Below are 20,101 nucleotides of genomic sequence, written 5' to 3'. Positions count from 1 at the left end.
GCAGTGGACTGTTGTGACTGGGTATGCTGTCTTAGTATAATAATAGTGTGTACGAAAAAAAAGAGCTTAACAGGCTTAACATATGTCTAAGTATGGCATAAATGTCACTATTGTGCATTCATCAAAATCTAAGATGGGCTTTTTAGTACTTGATTGATGTGAAAGATGAGCCTGATATCTATCATATTACCAGAGATTTGTGATGATTACAACATTAAGTTGCATCGCGTTAAGAAATTCAAGGAACCTGACAGATGACTAAAAGTGCAATTGGAGAAGGAATCAACAGACCACAAAAGCTGTGCATCACATCACAGTAAAAATAAAATTACTACCATACTTCTTACTCATGCTTTGATCTTTCTTCAGCCTCAGCAGAGTAACTTAGTGACCAAATTCACCTCAACTCTTTGTTGTGGTGAAGTCCCACAAAGGGTTGAGCCAGGTCACTTTGGGGGAGAGAAAAAAGGGCTAATGGTTCCCCCTAGGGCCAACTTTCACGGCCCTACAGCCAGCCTATAAGACGAGGCTGTTTGGGACTGGTTGCACATGCCTATGCGCTGAGGGTCTGGTTTGCATTTAGGTTGACATATGGTCTTTGTTTTGATTAAAGGGAATGACACCAAATCATAACTGAGCATATGAGGAGAAGCTTTTTAGGGTCTTGATATCAACATGACAATATTCAGACAGTATTTAAATTGTGAAAGACAACTAAGATCGCATGACTATTATATCGTTAGTTGTTACAGATTAACCAATTCGTAAAGAGTACAACTGAAGAACGTTACCAGACCACAGTATTTTAACCTGCACATCAAAACTTGACATACTTATACTGTATGGTCAAGGTTTATATATCAAACACCTAAGGATTTATAGCTGCCCTTCTCTGTAAAGAGCAGTATGATTGCCCTGGTGTTCAAAGACGATATGAAACAGGAAACCTTCTTGAGGAAAGGAATAAAACGTTTCTTAAGACACCATGCTGGGGAGTGACATTTGAGACAGAGAGAGGCAGAGAGGTCTAATGCAGCCAAGCTTTAATGGCATTTGAAATGGTATGAACCCCCACTCAGCGAATGATCTCACTGGAGAGCAATGCTGTGCACAATTTACAGACAAATGCACTGAGTAAACCAAGAACATACTACAAAGGACATCAGTCAGTTGCATGATATCATCTCTGCATCCGATAAGCAGACATACTGTAGCTTCAATTCATAGTGGGAACAGCCACGTCTTTAGGTTCAGGGGCCAAAGATTACACAACAACAAAAAGCCTTTTATGTTATATAGTGGGACCAAAAAATTTTCACCTGAACAAAGTTCACCATGTGCATTTGATCAAGGTGTCATATGTTTATCTGACCCAATTTTGGGCAAAATTCTAATCACATAATTACATTTCTACTCTTTATTCAATATTAACATTTTCAACAATTCGATTACCCGTTCAGTCATTAGAACAATGCCCAAGCCTATGGGGAATACAGCGGAAGGTCTAAATAAAGACCAGCTGTGAATGCAGGCCTCCCTCGTAGTTCTGAATACATCACACAATGACGACAACACAGATGAGGGTTGCTACAAAAATGAGATCTAAACTTTTAAGTGATACAGTACTTAGAACGGGTGACTGGACAATTGCACCTGGAATTTGGTAACTAGTTCTACTGGAAAAAATGTAGACCTGATAACATGCTTGGATAGGTGTTTAAGGTCTCCCTTACCTCCTTCAAGACGTTTTCACGGCAAGTAAATGAGACTGGGGCTGTTGCACATTGGTCGGTCAACACAGGAACTTTACATCAACATTGACAATGACCCTGACTGACCCATGTTATTCCTGAGAAGGAGGTCATCAAGTGCCTTTGGCACTAGAGCCACACAGTGAAGAAATAAAGTCATTAAGTTCTTGAGTGAAATGTAACCAGCCTGCCATGAATGTAAACTAGTCTTGTATTACATACACTTTAATTGGTGTTTATCAATTATAATTTCAGCAAGTTGAGAGGGCCTAGTGAAGTAACAGTGAGGAGGAGGGGTGTGAGGGAGGCTGAGGTCAGCATCCGTGAGACACCTGGCCCTGGTTCATGAGTTAGAAGTGATACGGTTATAAACAGTAATTACGAAGAAGGCACTGCCCAAAAACGGCTTGTGAAATGATTCCTTGGAATCAATACATCTTCCACTCGAGTGTCCTCTCAGGTAAACACATGGGTCATTTCTTATAAGTCAATTGATTGTGTAAGCAAATTCCTCCCTCTCACGCACGCACGCACACACGCACGCACGCACGCGCACGCGCACGCACACACACACACACACACACACACACACACACACACACACACACACACACACACACAGAAACACCTCTTTAAGTACTCCCTTCTCTTTTGATAAGAGGCAGACTGTGGCTTGTGGCTTGCAATTCTTTTCCAGGCAAATTATGGCATTTTATTGAAGCCTTTTACTTGTAGTCTATTTAACAACTTTTTACGCCTGTCAGTTATTAAACAGAGTAGCTCTGTTCAATTCCTCATTGGTATTTAGAGGCCATAATTACAGAAATTACAGACGTAAATAGAGTTGCAGGGAATGCCTTAATGTGGGTGTAATTTAACATACCTGGTGGAACTAACCAAAAAATTTGGACTGGCTATAAACAAGAGCACCGCTAATAGGACAAAGGCTTAATTTGCTTTGTCGGGTTAAAACTAGTTATTCAAATAATTATAGACGCGTTAAGGTGAATGTGTCCAAACTTTTAGATAATGCCACTTAAGTTACTTAGTTAGTTTCTTGCAAGGTTGATATGTGTTTAAACAACCATTCCCAATTGTGGGCCATTATTTTGAGAATGAATAGCCTATAGGCTACTGCAGCAACATGCAATATTCATAGGCTATGTTCAATAACACGCAAAAACATTCAACTGCATTCTTTCCATGTTTAGTGCTGAAAGTGCCTTAGTGCCTTTCTGGTTTCCGCACAGGTAGGCTCGATCATCTGGTTTGAATCCATATTCGCGCAGCACAAAAGGGGTTAAGTGTCACGTGGTAGCGGGTGGTATTATCACTCCAGGCTATAAAAAGTGTAGGCTATGTGAAGAAAAAGAGAACAAAGAAATCAGAACCTATATAAGAGCCCACAAGACGCGGAGCCGTCATTCCCCAGCTCCAGTGACAGCAGTGAGCCTCCTGCCCGTGGCACTCTCACCCAACCTGTCCACGGGTCCAGATGATGATAATGGTGATGATGCGGACTTTTCTTCTATCCTGCGTCTTTACGCTGCAGTGCCTTCAAAGCATGCATTGTTTGCCAATGCGCGGAGCAAGCAGGTACAAAACAGCGCCGGTGAGTGGAGAGCAGTTTTATTCCTTTACATGAAAACATCTCTCTTTAATATCTCTTTGTTGTTTGGAGACCAAAACCTCAACAACAGACATAAAAATCTAGGTTTTAGTTCAAACTTCAAATTACCTTTAAACTGCAGGTCTAATTTGTCTGTCCTCGATGAATGGTCGTGCTTTTCAAATCACCTGCAGCGGCCGCTCCAAGTGAGCTCGCGTGACAGAAGTTTGCGAAGTTTCTCGAAAGTTCATGACAATCGATTCAGAGATTCCAGGACTTATTCCAGGATTCATCAAATATCCTTTGAAACATGATTCTTGCGCTGCGCGCGCGGATATTGTGCAAGTTCTTCCCGCGCCTTGATGAGTTGTTAACTTTCATCAGGACTTCCTCTTGCTCCGTGCAATTTCGTTCACCTGGGGCGCGAAAATATAGCCCACATCTCGTGTATGAGTGCTGTACTGTTCTCTGGCTGGCTGCTGTCGAGATCAGTCATGAGGATCCCTGAGTCTGACATGTAATGATGAGGATATGGGGATATTCAGGCAAATCCAATGACGAAACTCTTGGAGATTTATTTATTTTATTGAACGGGTTTATGTAAATCTATCAATGAAGATGCATGTTTTTGGTTGTTTTGATAGGCCATGCCATGCAATACCATGACATAGCATTTCAAACAGCGTCATCCAAAATATGTCAGAACCTATCTTTGTCCCTTACCAGCAATGACAATGTGATAGATCCATAGGCGACTTGGCACAATGACATGACATCAAGAAACTATCATTTTCAACCTCCATGCAGTGATGAACCAATTTGTATTGGTCTGATAAAAATCGTGTCTGCAACAATAGTACAACATAATATGCTCGGAATGTGGGCATGCGTTAAATAGTAGATCTAGAGTTCATTGAGTTCTTGAGTTCTTGTTTCCTCAGGGCAGGAAGCTGTAATAACAAGTCTATAGGCAACACCATGAATGAGGAGATAGAGGAAAGCCCCACGTTGACATTGGGAGGGTTCCTATGTAAAAATCTATCAATTAATGAATTAAACACCAACATGCAGTATTAAATGCATTAATGGATGGGATTATTGGTTTGTAACCCTACATTTTACCAATGAAAATGGTTTCTCCCAACAATCCTCAAGACAAACAAGCTCAACCGTTTGATATTGTCGAACCAATATTGAGGACAGCATGACAAACATGTCCCCTCAATAGACTGGATGAGAGGTTGTTAAAAACTCTTTACTTGTTATTAAATTGACTTGCACCTGTGATGGCAACACATACAAATAATAATTAAATGTTATGCCTTGCTTACTGAACTGGAAAGCCTAATCTGTAGTTTTGTCAATTTGTTCCCCATTGTTGACAAAAGAGTGAGTGATTATACAAGCACGGACAAGTTTCTCTCTCTGTGGCATCTGGGTCAGGATACACAAAGTGCCTGTTTGCTCTCTCAGGGAAAACGGAGGGAACACTATGGGCTTGCTGTTTGGATATCCCTTTGTGAATAAAATCCATGTCCCTTGGTTTTCCTTCCTGTTTTGCTTCTATGTCCTCTGACAAAACTGGCTGCCAAAAACTGTGAGAGCAAAGGTGACATCAGAAAGCATTCTCAGTTCCCATAGTTTCCACCAGCTGAACTAGGTCACAGCTGCACCATCTCTGGAAGTGTCCAGTGAATGGAACAACATGCCAGTGAGTGTTACACACATACATGTCCCTCCCCCTGAAAAGTGAAACAGTCTCTCTCTCCATAAAACATCAGTTATAGGAGGGGTTCTTAGGACCATTAAAACACCCTATGTCAATGATGATCAGGTCATGCAAGGTGAGGATGACATCAGCCCTTCATCTTCTCAGCTCTGCAGACACAGAATTTGGAAGCCTGAGGTCTCAGAGGGAGAGTTTGTTTGCCAGGAAAGATAATAGAGCACAGTAAGTACCCAGAGGATTTGTATCATATCGTCCATTGCCTGGTGTTACTGATAGTGGCTGATGTATTGGATAAGGAGGATAAGGAAGCAGATACCAAGGAATTTGTTTATAGCAGTGCATCTCCCACCTCATCATCTAAAGCCTCTCTTCCGTTATAATGAAACAGTCATTACTTCCTCAGGACTATTGTGTATATAATACATCTTTCAAATCAAGACCTTATCTGGTTTCTCATGTAAACATTTTCTTAAGAGTCTAGACACATTTCCCGCATCATACTGGATGTTTCTTTCTGGATGTTTACAGAGTTGCTTAGTTCACAAACCAGATCCTCTTTAAGTGTGTTTAGTATTGCATGTCTTCATTCCTGCCAAGACTATGCAAGAGTGACCGAAGAGAAAGTCCCCATGTTTTATAATGTCAGCAACAAGTACAAATGTAGACACTTTTAAAGGCACCTTGTACAGACATGTTGAATGTGTGCTTTTTGAATACCACTGTCAGATCCCCTGTGCTTGTCATCACGGTAACCAGAAGCTAGATGTGTCCATACATGTAATAGACCCCCCCTTCACATCCCCCCCATTTCACACACAATGTTTAAACACCCCATATCGCCTGGAGGCCAGCTCTTAGGGGTATGTGATTCATCAGTGGTTTCTTGCAAAGTCAGCAGGAGATGATGGGCTGAGTCTCCCAGGGCTTTCTGAAACACTGCGCCACTGTCTCCAGTCAGGATTTACCCTGTCTGCTCTGATATGATATGAGAACATTCAAGTCAAACCGGCTGCAGAGAGCTTTTCAGTATTGCCTGGGGAACTGTGCTCCATTTGTATCTACCATCCAGAGGGGCCAGAAAGAATGAGTGAGTTTCCCCCATACAATGTGAAGTGTGGAAAAGCACTTGGAAAAACACTATTAATCCATTATGATATATCTACAGAACAGTACATAGATGTAAACATAGGCATACCATAGAAGGCATGCTGTGTACATTTGCTATTGCCAAAGATTCCACACAGATTCTGTGGCACTAAAGTAATGAACTTGGTCAGGGCATAACCTTGAATTTACGAACTGGTTGTAATTTGAGGGGTGTAGCTTTGTTTTTACCCACGCCCCAGGGGTCGGACAGGTCATCTGATCCATTTGACAGATGAGAGGCGGTTATGACTGACAACTTAACTGCACAGTCCTTTGATCTCTTCAGTAACACTCACTGACAGGTGTAATGCATAATTACTGGTTAAGCTTTTATGTTTTCCTCAATCAATTTTTTTGAATGACTCGAGCTGGCTGATAATAGCTAAAGGTCATTATGTGATGGTAGCAGTAAGACAGTATGGGAAGGCCATGTGCTTATGGCAAGTCTTATAATGCAAGTCTTATAAAGCCTGTTAAGTTAAGTGTAACCTTTAAAATGACTTTAGTGTGCATGGCGCCACCTGTATAGAATTAGCCATGTTTTACAACATAGCAAACCAACACTCCTTTTCCTTTGCTGTTGAATATACATCACATTAATACATTGGCAAACTAACTTAACTTTAGCAAAATACATATATTAGTAAGAAACCTTTGTTAGATTCATTCTGGGCGCCCTGTTTGCACTGAAATAGAATTGGAGGGTCAGAGAGTTCTGTGTAGTGTTCCTCCCTTGATTAGGGACGCATAACTCACGGTAAGGCCCTCTGGTTTTGAGGTCTGGAGCACATTCCACGAGTCCTGCTGGGCATTGTTCCCGTTATCCTACAACTCCACAACGGTTCAGCCTCACAGAGCAGGACTGAAGGGAACATGCTCTCTCAACAAAGCCAACAGGATGAGGACTTCTTTCACAACATGTTCTTATCCTTTATAGAATATGCTTCATTCTCATGAACATGTGTAGTTTTACAGTAGCAGTGTAAGAGAGGGACATGTCAATATTTTGGGGGGCAATAAAAAGACCTGAAAAGCTTCCTGAACTGTTAAAGCCAGGCCTTGAATTATACAACCACAAAAAGCCACAACGAAGAGTTTCTCTCTGTAATTTACCCTTGAGGTAATGAGCAGGGCCATTTCCTCCAAGTTCTACAGGGGGATATTTACTGTAATAGTTCCTATGTGCAGTGATACTGTAACTGACAGTACAGTAAGCTCATTGCCCACCCCCACTCCCAAGTCAACAAGGGAAACCTCTCTGATGCACATTCTTGTTCTTTGTTTACTCGATGGAGAATCTCAGTTGTTATTGTTGGCCTCTCACAAACTCTACAGTGGGAGATTACAGCATATTTGCCCAAATTCTATTGTTCTCAATGTGATTTTTTTCCATTACTACACTTTCTTTTTGATCCTTATGATATGTGCCAGTTTTGTAAATATGTATGAAATATATGATACATGTTACTCATGAATCCTGTTGTTTCCAAGGGATGGCTCCAGACATCTGATCTCCATGACCTGAAGAAGCGAGGGAGAGCCGTCCATGCTCAGGACACACTCAAAGATGCAGCCTTGACCAGGGGAGACCCTCTCAGGCCCACCCTGGTCACTAACAGCACTGGGGTTTCCAACCGGCCCCGCTGTGGCGTGCCTGATTACCCCACACAGAAGGAGGTCCCCTCCAGGGGGCGGCATAGGCAGAAACGCTTCACTCTGTTTGGAGGGCGCTGGGAGAAGACTGACCTCACCTACAAGTAAGATTATTATCTATACCTCTGTATAACCACATTATTGTAATGCATGCACTTACAGTACTGTAAGTACAGCTTTCTTCCAACCTAGGGAAATGTTCATCAATGCATGTGACATGTTTTTGTGCATAGTTACCTTCACAACTGATGGAAAGGGTGGTACAGTGTGTCCTTGAGAACACAATTAGGCTCTATCCATCTGGAGTTTTAAGGCCCCTGTTTTTGGTCATAGCTCTCACATGCAAACCCAAGGGTTGCACAACAAGGCTGTTGTCTCTTTTTCTGTGTCTCCTCTGCTTCCTCTCATTGTGGCCACAGCGGAGAGAGACAAGGCTATGGGTCTGATCAAATTCTATTGGATTGAAGCAATTCATCAGTCTCAGCGTGTTCTGGTACAGGAATGGGGTTAGTCTGGGCCATGGCAGTTTCACAGCAGGGGTCTTGAGGACAAACTGAGGACAAAGGAGCCCCTGGCATTTGTATCTGGCTTTGGTCAGGCTACACCAATTAATGAGTGAGTCATATGAGACATAGTCATATTCGATATTGACAAACATAAACAAAATCTTATTTCCCGAATTCTAACTTGTGACATGTTTACGATATGAGTTTGTATGCGATAATCATGCTGGGTGGTTTTACCTGACACAGCACAAGTAAAAGAGAAGGATATTGACTGATACACTCTTATCTGTATCTGTTAGCCTGAGGGTCTATGTGTGTAACAGCACACCATTCTGTTGATTTGATAGTTACAGTAGATATCAGATGAGAGCAGTGTAAGTTTGGTGGTCTCTGATGTGGCTCCATAGACATCTGTGTGTGTGCGTGTGTGCGTGCGTGTGTGTGTGTGTGTGCATGCATGTGTCAGGGAGATTTATGGCCCCTGATGTCTGTGTTTATCCCTCTCAGGATCGTACGCTTTCCCTGGCAGATGAGTGAGGACAAGGTGCGGCGTGTCCTGCAAGAAGCACTGAGGGTGTGGAGTGATGTCACTCCCCTCACTTTTGCTGAGGTTCGCAGTGGAAAGGCTGACATTGTCATTGACTTCACCAGGTATACAAATGTGTTTGTGCAATACTGTCTGTAGAATATAGAGTTCCTGTTCTGTCAGCATTCTCAGCACTGTCTTAATATGGATATCCAGGTACTGGCATGGTGATAACCTACCCTTTGATGGCCCTGGAGGCATTCTAGCCCATGCCTTCTTCCCCAAGACACACAGGGAGGGGGATATCCATTTTGACTATGATGAGTCATGGACTTTGGGCAACAATATGGGTGAGTGTTTTGTAGGATCAGTGTCAAATGAGGACAAAGCAGTAGTTTGCTTACAGCTTTGTGGTTGTGTATCCCCTGAGGTGTGACCCTCTCCCTAATTCACTTGCAGGCACAGATCTCCTCCAGGTGGCCGCCCATGAGTTTGGGCATGTTCTGGGCCTGCAGCACTCCCGGGAGCCAGGTTCTGTGATGTCTGCCTTTTACAGCTTCTCCTATCCCCTTGAGCTCAGCGAGGATGACAAGCGGGGGATCCAATACCTGTACGGGCCTCGTCCACATGTCCCACCCCCACCCCCACCCCACATCCCCACAGAGACCAATGAGATCATGAGTAGCGCTGTGAGTGTCACCTTCACCAAAATGTATGGGTTTTTATGAGTTCATTTGAAGGGCTGCAGAGGTACATAATCAACACAGCACAAAACACAACTGAGACATGACGCCCACACAAGAATACACATGACTTTATGGAAATATGGGAGTGATCTTCTTCTCTGTTTGCAGCCTGACACTTGTCAGACAGACTTTGATGCTGTGTCTATGATCCGCGGAGAGCTGTTCTTCTTTAAGTCACGCTATGTGTGGCGCATTCGGGAGGGGCGACTGGAGCAAGGCTACCCCGCACTGGCCTCCCGCCACTGGAGGGGGATTCCAGAGAGCATTGATGCTGCCTTTGAAGACCAATCAGGGAATATCTGGTTCTTTCAAGGTGGGTGACATAGATATTGGCATGCTGTGCTGTGGTTTGGATACATACCATAGGATCAGACAAGCCCCAAGATGAATACACAGACACTTAGTCACACAGACCGATACACAGAAATCATTGTATACAGACATAAAGGCAGACAATGAGAGTATCCTTTAAGGTCCCCTGGAAAATATTTCTCCTAAGACAAAATTAAGCCTCCTAAAAGTAAGGCTAAATAATGCTAAGAGTGTAGATTAACCCAGAGCTAAATGTATATGGATACTCTGTTCATACTATTCAGACTTCATCCCTGGAGGGCTACAGCAAGAATATCTACTGTTATTGTATGAAGTTCTCTCTATTTCTCTATACATCTGGCAGGTCATAACTACTGGGTGTTTGATGCTGAGAGGCAGATCACAGGGCCAGACTCCGTCCAGAGGCTTGGTCTGTCAATCTCCCACATCCAGGCAGCCCTCCGCTGGGGCCAGGATAGCAGCTACAACACCTACTTCTTCAAGTCAGGCAGCTACTGGAGGTTTAGCCCCCGTGAGAACCGCGTGGACTCCGTCTACCCTCGCAGCATGCAGGAGTGGAGCGGCATCCCCACTGATGTAGATGCAGCTTTCCAGGACAAATACGGTACGATTTGTTACAATGCTTTGCTGTCCTAGGCATAATCTGACACTGGACTACAGTGCATGTACAAATTGAATAATGTTATTCAGGCACTGTTTGTCTCTGTTAACTATTTTAAATCTGTGATTATTTGCAAGTGTCATACTGTATTTTACACAGTTTCGCAGACAATAACTCTCTTACAGTGAATAGCCACTACATGTTGGTAGCAATGGCATGTGAAAATGTGAGCAGTTATTGTACTTAAAGCACAAAGCAATACTCAAAGATGCAAAGATCAAGTGGATTATTGAATTATACAGTACTGTATAATATTATTTTATTTTATTATTCACAGGCTATGCCCACTTTATCAGAGGAAGACAATACTGGAAATTCGACCCTGTGGAGATGAACTCACTTGAGGGGTACCCCCGTCATGTTGGCATGGACTTTTTTGGTTGTAGAAATTCATGAATATCATTCATAATAACTATTATGCTGCTGTGGAGTATCGAGATCACATAAAATGTACTATGCTCTCACTTTTATGGTCCTTTCTAATGTAAAGACCAAGGCAGTGTTGTGGTCTTGGTAGCAAGACCAGTGCACCAGTGTAAAGGACAATTGACGAAGAAATTCATTGAATTCCTAACCTTCATCCAAAGTCAGTTGATGAACTGACTATTTACAATGTGAGACTTTTGGTCACATTACATTACTGTTGTGAATTCAATGAAAGGTCTGCCCTTCCTCAAATCTGTCTGGTTTACTCGCCATGTTAAATGAATCCTTTGAATGGATTAAAACTTTTTTTTTCTTCTCAGGAAAACAAATGCAAATTTTCCCTCAGAGTTTGTACTTCATGTGCAGCTACACTAGTATTTATTTTTGCGCATTGTTACTGTAGGGCTGAGTTCGGGGGTCCTGTCCAAATACTTCAATAATGCATCCTTCCTCCCTTCTTTAGTTATCATAGATATTGCATGACTAGATTCAACTGCATAATGCCATGTAGTGGAACCCTTGCTTTGATCTATCCAGGGATTGCTGCAATGAAGGGTGGAAGGAAGGATGCATTCCCACACATTTGAACAGGACCCAGCTGTAAGAAAACAGCAGAGCCATTGGGAGAGTGCCATCTACAGTGCAGTACTAGCACACTGCAAGACATTGTGACCTCTAACATTACGCCAGATATGTTGCAACACAAGCATGGTCTTTAAAGGGACATGCATTTTTCTGATCATTATGAAGTCTTTCTTTACCAACAACAATCATGGTGCTGTATCTACATATCCTTTTTGATAATCAGGATAATACAATAACATATGGCTTTTGAAATAAAGTACATAAAGTGTCTCGCATTTACAAAAGATTCTCACAAGTTACTTACAGTATATTCAGTAACATTCCATTATGCTCTTCTCTCAGTGTTTGTCAAAAAGGGATAAAATGACCCCTGGTGCTGCATATGATGTGAGTCAATCTTTTATGTCAGACTAACCTAAGGTTTTGTGTTGAGTTATTCATTCTGCAGTTTTCAGTGCAGGACACTGATATCATATCTGCTTCAATGTCAAATATTAATGGTTCTTTGTTTACAGCCAATAGCTGAAGATCACATATCATTAGTCTTTCTTTAGATGCTGACAATAGAAAAATCTGGATATTGTCCTTTCAATAAAACAGCCATTATAGGCCAATCTCTGTTCTTGATATGTATCTCTATTTTTGAAATATTTTTTTTCTACTCAAATATCATATTTACTGTGTAAATTTAAATGTATGAATTCTGTACTATGTGTTGGTACAAATAAAATGTGTCAGAATGTCTCAGCTTTTGTCTTTTTGTCAATCTGATAGATAGATAACGGTACAGTAGATAGATACCGTCGATAGCCTAGATCTGTATTGTCTGATTGGCTCATATAAACAGGGGCGTGCCTATTGAAATGTCATCGTGTCTGTTTGAGGTAACGCTGTCGTACTCAGACCTGACGGATCAATCCAAATGTATCACAGGCGTAATACGCATAAACAAGTATTTTTCTGGGAGGGCGACAATGGCTCTCAGCTTCACTCAAGAATATTTCCAAATTCCTGCGGTTACCAGAGCGTACACGACAGCTTGTGTTTTGACTACAGCTGCGGTGGTAAGCAAATGAGGGCACAGGGGGTAACATTCGGCATGCTTGCTCTTTTGCTGGTCAAAACAGGGCGCACGGATAGCCCATGGCTCTTGACTGTCATCACAGTAATGTTTGGTTTATTAACCATAAGAGGAACCGGGTAAGGCGCACCATCGGGTAAGGCGCACCATCAAACGGATAATTGTGCCTTTGTGTTATATGTTGGAATATTTATGGTATTTATAAACTCAAATGGCATTTTATCATGATAAAAGACATGCAATAGAAGGTAATTAAGGGTTGAAAGGAAAGACAACATTGTCTGAAGTGTATTGCCTATATGATGCATTGCCTATTATATAAATAACACAGAAGAGAAAATGTAGATTTTGTAAAAATTAGATGACATGAGGAAAACCTTGTATGCAATAGGGTAAAACAGTTTATGCCGGATTGCTGGTGGTCATATAACTGATCATAACTTGTTAGGCTGTATATTCCCTTTGCTTTCAGCAACTTGAAGTCATCACCCCTTTTCAGCTATATTTTAATCCAGACCTGATTATAAGAAGATACCAGGTAGGCTATGATTGGATTGTTAAGGAACACGCCATAATCTTCTCACATATTATACTTGCACGAACACTGTCATTCACACTACTGTACTCAGTCCTCTCTGTTTTACAGATATGGCGCCTGATTACCAACTTCCTCTTTTTTGGTTCACTTGGATTCAGTTTCTTGTTCAACATCATCTTTCTGTATCTTTCTCTATCTTTTTTTTTGCTTTATTGGCAAACAGAACCTGCCTCAGTTACTACATCATAGGCTACACTAGGCCAATATTAGGCTACATGAAACTTCAAGTGATATATAATATAAACCCCTTCGAGTTCTGTGTTGAACGCATTGAATGTTCAAAACCTATTTGTAATCGCAGAACCTTGTTTCCTCTTACAAGCCTACTATTACTTGCTACTATATTGCTATATATCTTTTTATCACACCTTTAACAGTATGTACTGTTAGTTACATACATCTAGCAGTACTTCATTTGAGTGTCCAGTTGATTGTGTATCCCTTCCTTGACGTACAGTAATAGGTATCGATATTGCCGTATGCTGGAGGAAGGGTCTTTCCGTGGCCGCACTGCTGATTTTGTATTTATGTTCCTGTTTGGAGGCGTCCTCATGACTGTATCCTTAACATTAGAAGTGACAAAATGTAGACTACCCAGGGTCTTTTTCAGTCCGTGGTTGTAATGACAGCCGTTTGCTTTTTTAAGTTAATAAGCTTGTACTATTGTGCAGTGGTCTAGGTGGAATCTTATGAGGATGTTTTTGTATTGTGATAGCACTAGAGTTTTATATTTCAGTTGGCACATGTTTTTAACAAACTTCCAAGTATGTGTCTTGATCAAAAGATAGGAACTTGCAACTATATTGCTTGTATAATACTATATCAGGTTGGCATGTTGCAGTTCTGTGTTTGAACAAGCCCTACTTATTTTTACCATTTGCTCCAGTAAAGTGTCCAGCTGAAATGGTTGAATACTGGAAGTTATCATGTTATTATTCAGTGGGTACTTGTATGTAAGCTACTCAAGCACATCTGTTTTGGATAGGAAAGAATTATTGTAGATTCTAGGTTCAACAGCAACAGGTAATTTGGGCTGTACTGTAACTGTATGTGTAGCTACTGTATGTGTTTATGTCTTTAACTGAAGACCGATAGTTGTTTGGCCTGTTTGCCAACCTGTTTTTCCTGGGCCAGGCATTCACCATTATGCTGGTGTATGTGTGGAGTAGAAGGAATCCTTTCATACGCATGAACTTCTTTGGCCTTCTTAACTTCCAGGCACCGTTTCTACCCTGGGTGCTCATGGGATTCTCATTGCTGCTTGGCAACTCTATTGTAGTTGACCTTCTAGGTACAGTATGTTATGTGCCCATCTCTCACAGAGCCCTTTGTGATAGCTGTGACAGGACAGCGAAGAACAAAATGGGTTTCCCCCCCCCTCGTATGACAAAGCTGATAGTCAGTGTTTATCTCTCTTGTCTCTGAACATAGCCTCGACAATGTTGTCCAGGCAACACACAGTCATCCAAACAATCAAATCAAATGATTTGATTTGTATAGCACATTTCATACACCAATGCAATACAATGCACTTTACCACAAAAAAATAGATTAAAACAAAGGGAGGTTATAAACAACATGTTGTGTAACATTAAAGACAGTCATTGCTATTTCTGTCATGATGTCATATACTGTAAATGCTACTGATGGGTTATGTCCTCCTCCTCCTCAGGCATAGGAGTCGGGCACATGTATTACTTTCTGGAAGATGTGTTTCCAAACCAGCCAGGGGGCAGGAAGCTCCTGATGACACCAGATCTACTGTGAGTATCAAGAGATTGGCATGAGCAGTGACTCTGCTCTGTTCAAAGGTTTAGTGTGGGCTCTGGCTCCGGGAATTTTAACCACAGATGACATCATGCATTCATTATGTTCCAATGTTTCAATGCAATTTTAGTCCCCTGTGAGACTTGCATCATTGTCCTTTATTTTCACTCCCCTTAGAAATACATTTTTGACAACATTGTAATAAAATGAACCATCACGTTTTTCTTAAACAGCAATATTCTCCTTTTTTCAGCCGGACCATGTTTGACACTCCAGAGGAGGATCCTGGTTACTCTCCTCTCCCTGAGGACCAGGCTGGAGAGTTGTGGCAGGACCAAGGTGGTGAAGGGCCCAACCAGTAGCAGGTGTAGGGGGACCATCTTCCACATCATACTCAGAGACACAGACCCAGCCCCACTAAAGAAACAGGGAGCCATGAGAAAGCGTTGGATGGACATTTACTCCTCAGGGAGGGTGTTGATGAAGAGAAAAGGCGCATACAAATGGCTGATGTATTGTGTCCACTAGGAGCCACCATAGTGCATCGCTCTCATGTCGCAGACTTCCCTTTCAGCGAGTGTTGTAACTAGAAATGTCAAATGCAGTCAAGAGGCCAGTGATGAATGTAACGGTTCTCTGACTTGATGCATTTTACTACAGTGCTTCTAATGTAATATGGCAGGTTGTGGTCCATTATCATTTGCCATTTCAAAGGGCCCACATTTTGTCACAGAGGTTCTTTACACATAATGTGGAACTACTTTCTGGTTAAAATACCATTTTGAATACCAACACAGTTCTTGTCCTCACAAAGTTTAACATGTTGCTATTGGTTCATGGAAATGGTGCACCACAAAGAGAAAGAGAACATTGTTTTTGTGTGACATTGGAGTGGACCTTGGTTCTGTCACTATTCCTCTGGTGCTGCTGGACTCATTCATAAATCTGCCGACTATCTGGAATCCCTTTACCCAGAGAAACCTGCACAGTTTGCACTTTTTAACTACTGCCTTTGTGGGTGAAGCACTGGTGCCAAATAGAAATCGCTTAGCACACCACCGTAGAACTGGGTTGTGCTGGGTGTTGAAAGCATGAACACAGAGAAGCATGCAAAGTTCAAATGCTCTAATAACAATAATATGGTGCCAAAACCAAATACTACTAACTAGTTACACTCCAAGTAACTTTGATAAGCTTGAATTTGATTGTAATTATTACATCTCATGATTTACTTATTGCGCATACACTTACATAATAACAGTTAAGAGGGTAATCAAGATCATTCACTTTTATTTTTCTAAGAATTATTCAAATGTACAAAAAGACAACAAATACAACATAACAATATATTCTCTGAGATTTCCTGTGTGTTTTTCCCCTCTGTGGGTGGGCAAAAAAGTCAGTGGTCAAAGTGGGAAGAGTTTCTCCAAACTGGGAAAAGGGCACATTGTAGTAGGGGATATGGTGAGACTTTGCTCAAAAATACACATGGGACGATGGAAAGGATGGGGGGTGGGTGATGGTTGATTGACTGATGTTGAGAGCGCAGGTGACTGATGAAGATGACCTTCTCTGGTAAACTAACTGAAGGAATGTCTCTGTTGCTGCTGTTAGCATATTGCAAGTCCCAACAGCCTCTTCATCTGATGGCCTATTTTCATGTAGGGGAAGCATCATCTTCTGCTTTCATCTTCTACCATGCTGGAGCTGTGTTTGCCAGTCGTCTCATTCGCCTGCAAAACAAAGGCAACATGGAGAGCCAATATCAGTAGCTGTAACCTTAGTGACACATACAACACATTTGAATGTAGCAGATGGTGGGTGGGCAGTTCACTTGCTGCGCAAAAGATACTTTTAACTATATGGATTATGATGTGTATATCTAGGAGAGTAGAACATAGACACCCACCGGGTGTTTCTGTCCTGGTCCCTGATCTTCTTCTCCATCTCCGCGTCTGTCAGTGTCTCCAGCAGGGGGCACCACTGGTCAGCATCACCTGTGTTCCGGATGGCTATCTCAACAGTGGGCAGAGGGTTCTCACTGCAAAGACAACATTAGCCAGGAACAATTACGCAACTTCATCAAACAGTCAACATTGCACAACTATGACAAAGAGAGCAGACATTAAAAAGACAAACAGTATTTCAAGTATGTAGCAACATGTATTTGGTGTTTTGAAATACTCCAGATATGAGCAGAGGTTACTGTCTGGGCCTGGGCCTCCGTCCCTTTCACCTAATTCTTACATTACTTCAGAGGCTGTAGAGAGCCAAGACTGTCTATAACATTTCACCCACATATTAACACTATCATTGAGTGGGAGTGATGGGTGTACACACCATAGCCAAAACAACAGATCTCAGCTCTCCAAGCCATGAATTTTACATGTGCAAAACATGGTGTTAACATTTAGCATTTTCAGCTTTGTGTGTGTGTGTGTGTGTGTGTGTGTGTTTGTATCACTTTGTACAAGTTACCTGAAGGCGTATGTCCTCTGGTGCCAACTGAGTTGCCCCCTGATGCTGTAGGCGATGGTGGTGACAAACTCTCCACCCAGGCCCAGCTCAGAGCATAGTTTCAGGGCAAATTTCTCTGGGGAGTTCTCCCTCTCTGACATATCCCACTCAAACTGGTCCACCAGGGAGATGTTTCCAACATGAATGTTCAGCTTTAGGTAAAAAAAGAAATCAGAAAATGTAAACTGAGGTCCAGAATGAGATTTAAGTGAGTGAGTGAACATGTGCAGAACGAGCATTTTCAGTTAACCATCACATAGGAATCCTGTTTCTATAACTCTGGTCTGACCTCCTCCTTGCTGAACAGGAATGGTGATCTATGAGTCTTACCTTGATGATGACTCTCTGGTCTGTCTGCTCTTCCAGGATGCTGTCTATGGGATAGGACTCAATCTGCTGGCGGATAGCTGACGCGATGGCAGGGACAAATGCCAGTGGGTTGAGGTCCAGGTCATCTGACAGGATCTCAGCAAACATCTCTGGGGTCATCAGCTTCTCTGCAGGGCAACAAGACAGCATATGTGAGCCTTCAGTTCACTCATGCAATCAGGACATGAACAAGGACGGGAAATGACTGGATGAGTCAAATATGTCATAGCAGAATTCTCAAGAGGCATAAAAAAGGCATACAAGGCCCATGCATCCAAGACACACACGCTCAAAACGATTGAGAGCTGCACTACAAACCAACCGTTCATATTCCACGTGAAAGCATCCCTGAGCTTCTGTCCCTCTATCTCCATGTCCAGTCGTATTGGAACCAGAACCTCAGACCCGGTGGCGTTCTCATGGATCACTGCAGGATCATGGTCATCAAAGCTGCGCATGGTGGAGAACAGTCACGCGTAAGAAAAACAATGACTCTGTGAACATGATTCATCTCTAACCTAAAAATAAGCACACAGTGGGTAGTTCTGACAGTGCGTAAGGCTTTCTACCTACCAGAGAGGGAAGGTCCTCTTCTTATCGCGACCTAACCGGCTGCGGTTTATGGTGGTAGAGCAGGGGACAGCGTCCAGGTGGTGAGAGCTGTTAGGTAATGTGGGGACCCACTGACTGTTCCTTTTACCCTTCTGCTCCCTGTTGGCCAAGTGACATATGAAGCTATATAAGTGACATAAGTGCCATAACCACCCCATCACCAAGGACCAGTGCTGAGTACCCATAATTCTGATGAAACACAATGTTAATAGCAATACCTGAGGTAGGCTGGGGGCTCTGTGCTGATGGAGATAGCCTTGTACTTCTCATCGTTTCCTTCAAAGATCTCCTCCACCTCTGATGCCTTCAGTAGGGTCACACTCGTGGCTAGGGTTGTATAACCATGATCTAACAATAACAATAAGTCAGGGGTTAGCAACAAACATAACGATAATACAGCCCTCCACTCCAGACAGTAGTTCTAGTTGCAGTAGAGAGCTACTGACCGTGCGATGATTCCACTATCTTCTTCCGTTCCTCTACTGACGCCAGTTTCCTCCATAGCGATGGGTATCTCTTGTATAGGGAACCTCTGAACATACGCAGATAGTTTCCCACCTGAAAGCACGTATATCAAGATGTTTAATTAAAACACGTAGCACGTACATCTGTTTTAATCACAGCAAATGACAGGCCTGGGAGATCGTTTCGGGGCAACTGTCCTTAGAACAGCAGCTGTATCATAGCTAATTGACAATAAACAGTAGCTTTAGGCTACATTACAAACGTAAGATCTAGCAAGATATCCTACTAAACTGAAATACTGACCTCCGAACCAATCATATAATAATCCCCATCCTCTTCAAGCTGGAATTTGACAGGTTTTTGTCCGAATGTCTTGCTGAGCGCCATGTTGTAATGCAATAACAAAGCTGAATATTGCGCATGCGCGCTACGCCAAAGTGACCTGGCGCTGCAAAATGACGCTTTTCTTGGAACGCGTCCAAAACTGTTCCTTTCCTTCCTTTCCTTCCTTCCTTCCTCGTCTCCTATCCTCCGTGACCGTCAACACAGATCACTGGTTATGAAGGGGAGGAGACAAAGAAATGGAACACTGGCTTGGATTTTCATGTTGCCTCCGACCCTTACAAATCAACACGGTTAAACGGTCTTGTCGATGTGCTTGATTATAAACACCTCTCTTACTATAGGGGTGGAACCAGATGTAACTGTAATAAGTGATAAAGGTGTTCAGCTCTTTTTTATTAATATTTTCTTTTCTTTTAATAACCCCTTGATCTCAGTGAATGCAATCTTTATGCCTAATCGGTAAATAAACACTACTCTAACACCTGCCTAGGACATCCAACCTAGCGTGACAGGAAACTACATGAAAACAAAGTGAAAAGAGAGGGCATTTACTTTCATAAACGTAGTGTTTATTTATATACATGAGTATATATTATTAATCTATAATTACGAAAGGAAATAATGTACAATGCATGACAAAATCTCTATGTACAAATCAATAAATAATGCCAGGTCA

General features: G+C 42.2%; 3 protein-coding genes across 4 annotated transcripts; 2 read left to right on the top strand and 1 right to left on the bottom strand.

Moving 5' to 3' along the window:
- Positions 1-3,256: 3,256 nt before the first annotated feature.
- mmp11a (matrix metallopeptidase 11a) lies at positions 3,257-12,405 on the top strand. The gene is made up of 8 exons (XM_083673656.1): positions 3,257-3,363; positions 7,727-7,992; positions 8,902-9,045; positions 9,137-9,270; positions 9,380-9,609; positions 9,775-9,979; positions 10,343-10,603; positions 10,938-12,405. Exons 1-8 carry the CDS (start codon positions 3,262-3,264, stop codon positions 11,054-11,056), a joined length of 1,461 nt encoding a protein of 486 aa, XP_083529782.1. The 5' UTR covers positions 3,257-3,261; the 3' UTR covers positions 11,057-12,405.
- Positions 12,406-12,582: 177 nt separating this feature from the next.
- On the top strand, positions 12,583-16,244 carry derl3 (derlin 3). Of its 2 annotated transcripts, XM_083672626.1 has the most exons (7): positions 12,583-12,735; positions 13,225-13,290; positions 13,399-13,472; positions 13,814-13,907; positions 14,446-14,641; positions 15,023-15,113; positions 15,371-16,244. In XM_083672626.1, the coding sequence occupies exons 1-7, from the start codon at positions 12,646-12,648 to the stop codon at positions 15,477-15,479; spliced, it is 720 nt and encodes a 239-aa protein (XP_083528752.1). In that variant the 5' UTR covers positions 12,583-12,645; the 3' UTR covers positions 15,480-16,244. The 2 variants fall into 2 exon arrangements, with proteins under 2 accessions (XP_083528752.1, XP_083528751.1); XM_083672625.1 differs by having other exon boundaries at positions 13,225-13,472.
- Positions 16,245-16,390: 146 nt separating this feature from the next.
- On the bottom strand, positions 16,391-19,480 carry smarcb1a (SWI/SNF related BAF chromatin remodeling complex subunit B1a). Its single transcript, XM_083672628.1, has 9 exons — positions 19,384-19,480; positions 19,062-19,173; positions 18,834-18,963; positions 18,577-18,714; positions 18,326-18,453; positions 17,965-18,131; positions 17,596-17,786; positions 17,027-17,158; positions 16,391-16,850 (listed from the first exon to the last, which is right to left on the bottom strand). Exons 1-9 carry the CDS (start codon positions 19,465-19,467, stop codon positions 16,811-16,813), a joined length of 1,122 nt encoding a protein of 373 aa, XP_083528754.1. The 5' UTR covers positions 19,468-19,480; the 3' UTR covers positions 16,391-16,810.
- Between the last annotated feature and the right edge of the window lie 621 nt (positions 19,481-20,101).

Source organism: Argentina silus, assembly GCF_951799395.1.
Source record: "Argentina silus genome assembly, chromosome: 7".
NCBI lineage: Eukaryota > Metazoa > Chordata > Actinopteri > Argentiniformes > Argentinidae > Argentina > Argentina silus.
Note: the sequence above shows the minus strand (reverse complement) of the source record. Positions and strands in the feature narration are given on the sequence as shown.